General features: G+C 38.3%; 1 protein-coding gene across 1 annotated transcript; it reads left to right on the top strand.

Moving 5' to 3' along the window:
* Nucleotides 1–981: 981 nt before the first annotated feature.
* Nucleotides 982–4,021, top strand: LOC149161272 (putative disease resistance protein At4g27220). Its single transcript, XM_089435502.1, has one exon. The coding sequence runs from the start codon at nt 1,286–1,288 to the stop codon at nt 3,404–3,406; it is 2,121 nt and encodes a 706-aa protein (XP_089291628.1). The 5' UTR covers nt 982–1,285; the 3' UTR covers nt 3,407–4,021.
* Nucleotides 4,022–4,498: the final 477 nt, after the last annotated feature.

Genomic DNA, 4,498 nt, shown 5'->3' with positions numbered 1-4,498 from the left:
TATTATGCTAAAAGATATATTTTGGAATATAATTTTTTTATTTAAATTGGAATTAGAAAATATTTCTCTTAAAATAAAAATAAAATAACAACTTAATTAAAAAATAATATTTGCTCTATATATATATATATTATAGAATCTAGAATTGCTTTACAACCTCTTAAAAATATGGTAAATTTTTTTAATATTTTCAAGAATTACCCTTATCAATAAGTCATCTTTCTACATTATCAATTGAAATACAAAAATATGATTTAATAATTTCCTATTATACACTTCATAATATATCTCTAATAAATCATGGTTTGATATTTTATTTAAAAAAACATGATTTAATAATTTCCTATTATACACTTTATAATATATCTCCAATAAATCATGGTTTGATATTTTATTAAAAAAAGATATGATTTAATAATTTCCTACTATACATGTCTAATACATGTCTAATTATGGTTTGATGTTTTATTCTCTAACTAATATATGTGAAATCCTCAACTCACCCACATTCACCTTATCATCTTATTCTACATATCTAATACAATTCGATCTCACATTTTTTTATTGCAAATTTAATTTATAAAAAAAGAAGTATAATTTTAATTAAAAGATATTAATAATTTAAATAAAAATACATAGATTTTAGTTCTTCTCCCAGTAAGCGAGTTGATGGATAATCTGATAAAAATCCAACGTAATATATTTTGTTGTCCGGTTTGTCCACACCCATTCAAAAAAAAATGACACCCAACGCCCACTTCACAGCCAACCACGCCCACTTCACAGCCAACCACTAATTTCTGTCTGGAGGTACAGTAATGAAGAAATGAAGAAGGTGCATGGAAGCTCAAAGATGCTCTCTTTAAGTCGCTTTCATGCCCACCTTCAAGAAACCACAGTTCCAATTTCCACCAATCCATTCATAATAATGACAAGTGGGAATGGGAATTTTGAGTGGAGCCCAACTTTTGAATTTTCTTTGTTTTACCAGGTCCCTCCACTGCCACTGCCATCTGAGTTGCTTCACAGCTACTAAGTGCGAAGGGAAGGTTGTCAAATCAAGTGACTTTCCAGCTGTTTGAGACCGAATTTCTCTGAACGTCTCTGTGAAAACGAGGTGAACCAGATCTGCGAAATAAATCCGCACACCCTCTTCATAGCCTTGGCACAATTTGAGCGCAGAGAAATCTGAATCTTGCTGGTGATTTAGCCGTGGGAAGAGCAATCTTAATTTTGCCTTGCAAGTTTGATTTGGGATCCACGCGCTGTATATCTCTTGAAGCCAATGGCGGGCGTTAGTACTGCTACTGGAATTGCAGGCAATGTGTCTAGCAATATTTTGAGCGGCCTTTGGAACAAAGCTGCTCAAGTTGTCAAAGACATCATTTCTTTGCCTCAAGCTGTCACTGAAATGGAAGATCAAGCTCAGCGTCTGGGCAATGTAATACATGGTATAAACGAGAAGCTGGCTCAAGAACAAAAACCCCCTCAAATAATAGTGAAGGCTTGGCTGGACAAGGCGGGGCAGGCCATTGAAAGTTCAGGATCTATCGGCAACGAGTACCAGCAACGAAGAAATTGTGTGAGTTGCTGCCCAAACTGGTTCTCCCGCTATGAAATCAGCAAACGTGTTGGAGATTGGAAAGTGAAAGTTGTTCAACTCCACTCAGAGAAGGAGGCCGATTTTCCAGCCATCGGAGAATACGGTGAGCTTACTCCGCCGACCCAGATGCCGATCCAGACCCCAAATTTTTTTGGAAAAGGAATAGAAGCTGCACAGTCGGAGCTTGAGAGTCTGTTAATTGAAGACATGAGCGTTCGAGTTATCGGTGTGTGGGGCATGGGGGGTATCGGTAAGACGTCGCTGCTTAAGACCATCAACAACAGCGAAAAGGTATGCCATTCATTTAACCCCATCATTTGGGTCACCGTCTCCAAAGATCCCAAGATCTCAAATCTCCAAAATTGCATTGCTGGTAGATTAAACATAACATTACCAGATGAATACGATTTTGAAGGGCGAAAATCTGCACTGTACTCATACTTAAAGGATAAGAATTTTCTCCTTATTCTTGATGATTTGTGGGAGAGTCTGGAGCTTGAAAGCCTGGGAGTGCCATTGAATGACACAGCTTGTAAGATTGTTCTGTCCACCCGGAGTACAGATGTTTGTGCGGGAATGAGAGTGGGTAAGACCATCAGCGTGAAACCGCTGTCAGATGATGAGGCTTGGCAACTGTTTTGTAGCGGAGCTTTTGAGCATGGGAGTGTTCCACAGGAAATGGAAGACATTGCCAGGAAAGTAGCCGGGGAATGCAAAGGTTTGCCCCTTGCTATAAATGTAATTGCTGCTGCAATGCGAAACCATAGCTATCAACATCAGTGGGAACATGCTTTGCATCAAATGCAAGCAGTGGAGGAGACCTTCTATGGCAGGCACGATGAAATTGAAAAAGAATTATTTCAGCGCCTCAAGTTGAGCTATAATGTTCTTCCAGAGTATATGAAGAGTTGCTTTCTATATTTTGCAGCTTATCCTGAAGATGAAGAAATCAAGGTCGAAGAAATTATAGACCTCTGGGTGGCAGAAGGTCTGGTCAAAGGCAGCAGAGAGAATTATTTGCCTGACACTGCGCACAGTTTTCTCAACCACTTGAGTGATCGCTGTTTGATTGAGGTGGTAAGCAAGGATTATGTGGGAAGGATTTGGATAGTGAAAATACATGATGTTCTTCGCGATCTGGCGATTCGGGTTGCAGAGAACGAGCAGAGGTGTTATTTTAAAGAAGCCGGACGGGGCGTGAGCAATTTTCCCTCAGAGGAAGTCGTGGGCGAGGGCTGTGACAAATTGTCACTGATGCAGAATAATCTACAATCCCTCCCGACAACATTCGCATGCTCGTCCCTCTCGGTTCTCCTGTTAAGGGGGAATCGTGGTATTAAGGAAGTTCCTGGAAGCTTCTTGAACGAGTTGCCGTCACTGAGGGTCCTCGATCTTAGTAGGACAGGCATAACGTCTCTGCCGCTTTGCATTGGAAATCTGAAGCATCTCGTCTCCCTCCAACTAGAATTGACGGGCATCCGTGAATTGCCTGAAAGCATTGGCGACCTGAAGGAGCTACAATTCTTGAGTCTTTCATTCTGTGAACAATTACTGTGCCTTCCAGACAGGATAGGCGAACTCAAACGACTGAGGGCCCTCAATATAACTGAATGCAGCAGTTTGGAGCATCTTCCGCGTGGGATCTCGCAATTGGTTTCACTGGAAAGATTGGAGATGCGGGTGCAAGATTGCATTGGAGTTCGAGGAGGAGGCAAATGCAGAAAGAAAGAATGCTTGTTTAAAGGACCTGCAAACATTGAGCCGTCTCAGGGTTTGCGAGGTAAAGATAAAATCGGCAGTTAAAGAGGGGTTTTTTGGAAATTGGTCAAAAATGAGAAATCTGTATCTGGATTGTAAACTTGCACATGGTCAAGATTACCTTCCGCAGGATATGCAGGCGATGAAAGATGTAGAAAGTTTGACTCTTGTAGGATGCGATGTGGAGCGACTGCCGAGTTGGGTGACTCAATTCCGAAAGCTCGCATTTCTTGAGCTAGATCAATGTAACGAGTTGAAATATCTCCGGGCGGACTTGCCATGTTTGAGACAGCTGTGGATATGGGATTGCGATAAGTTGGAGGAGTTGGAGTTGGGGATGGGGGCAGTGGGAGCAGCAAGTGCAAGTGGAGGGTTGGGAGAGGGCGCGTCACCGCTATCCCCTATGCTCAAGTCTGTCTGTATACGATTGCCCGAAATTGAAGAGACTGCGTGGCGGATGGGACAAGCTGAATCATCTGGAGGAAATAAGAGGTTTTCCAGAATGGTGGGATGCAATCGAATGGGAGGATCCCAACATGAAAACATTACTTCAAAATAAATTTAAGGAAGGGTAGAGTGTGTTAGCGTGGATGTAATTGGAGTAATTATTATATGAAATGTAGTGTTTGTCATGTCACGTGTCACTCCGTGATTTTTACATGTTCCTTTACTTTTGTGTAAATATAAATATTTTTAATTCCAAACTATGTAGTTATATTTTTTACTTTTGTGTAAATATAAATATTTTCAACTTTTTAAATCCAAACTATGTAGTTATATTTTGTATTTTTTAAGTAATGCTAATAAAAATAAACGTCATATATTTAATGGGAATTTTTAAATTTATTAAAATTACGTCATATATTTAATGGGAATTTTTAAATTTATTAAAATTAAAAAATTTAATTAATATTTTCGTTAACGTTGTTCATATTCCTTATTATTTGTAATTATATTGTTTAGTCCGTAGGTTTATAATTTCAAAAAGCATTAATAAATATTAAAAATATTAATTTTTACTTATCTAGATTAAAAATATAATTATTAATCTATATAGGTAATGAAAATTTATTTATGTATTGTAAAATAATTAAATATGTTAAAATTTTGGAATACATAATTAAATACATTAAAATA

The sequence above is a fragment of the Pinus tabuliformis genome, chromosome 5_2 (assembly GCF_031772625.1).
Source record: "Pinus tabuliformis cultivar Carrire ecotype Pingquan chromosome 5_2, CPIR1, whole genome shotgun sequence".
NCBI lineage: Eukaryota > Viridiplantae > Streptophyta > Pinopsida > Pinales > Pinaceae > Pinus > Pinus tabuliformis.
Note: the sequence above shows the minus strand (reverse complement) of the source record. Positions and strands in the feature narration are given on the sequence as shown.

Bases quoted from the DNA above. Each gene is read 5' to 3' on its own strand.
- LOC149161272 (XM_089435502.1), top strand. From the start codon at position 1,286: ATGGCGGGCGTTAGTACTGCTACTGGAATTGCAGGCAATGTGTCTAGC.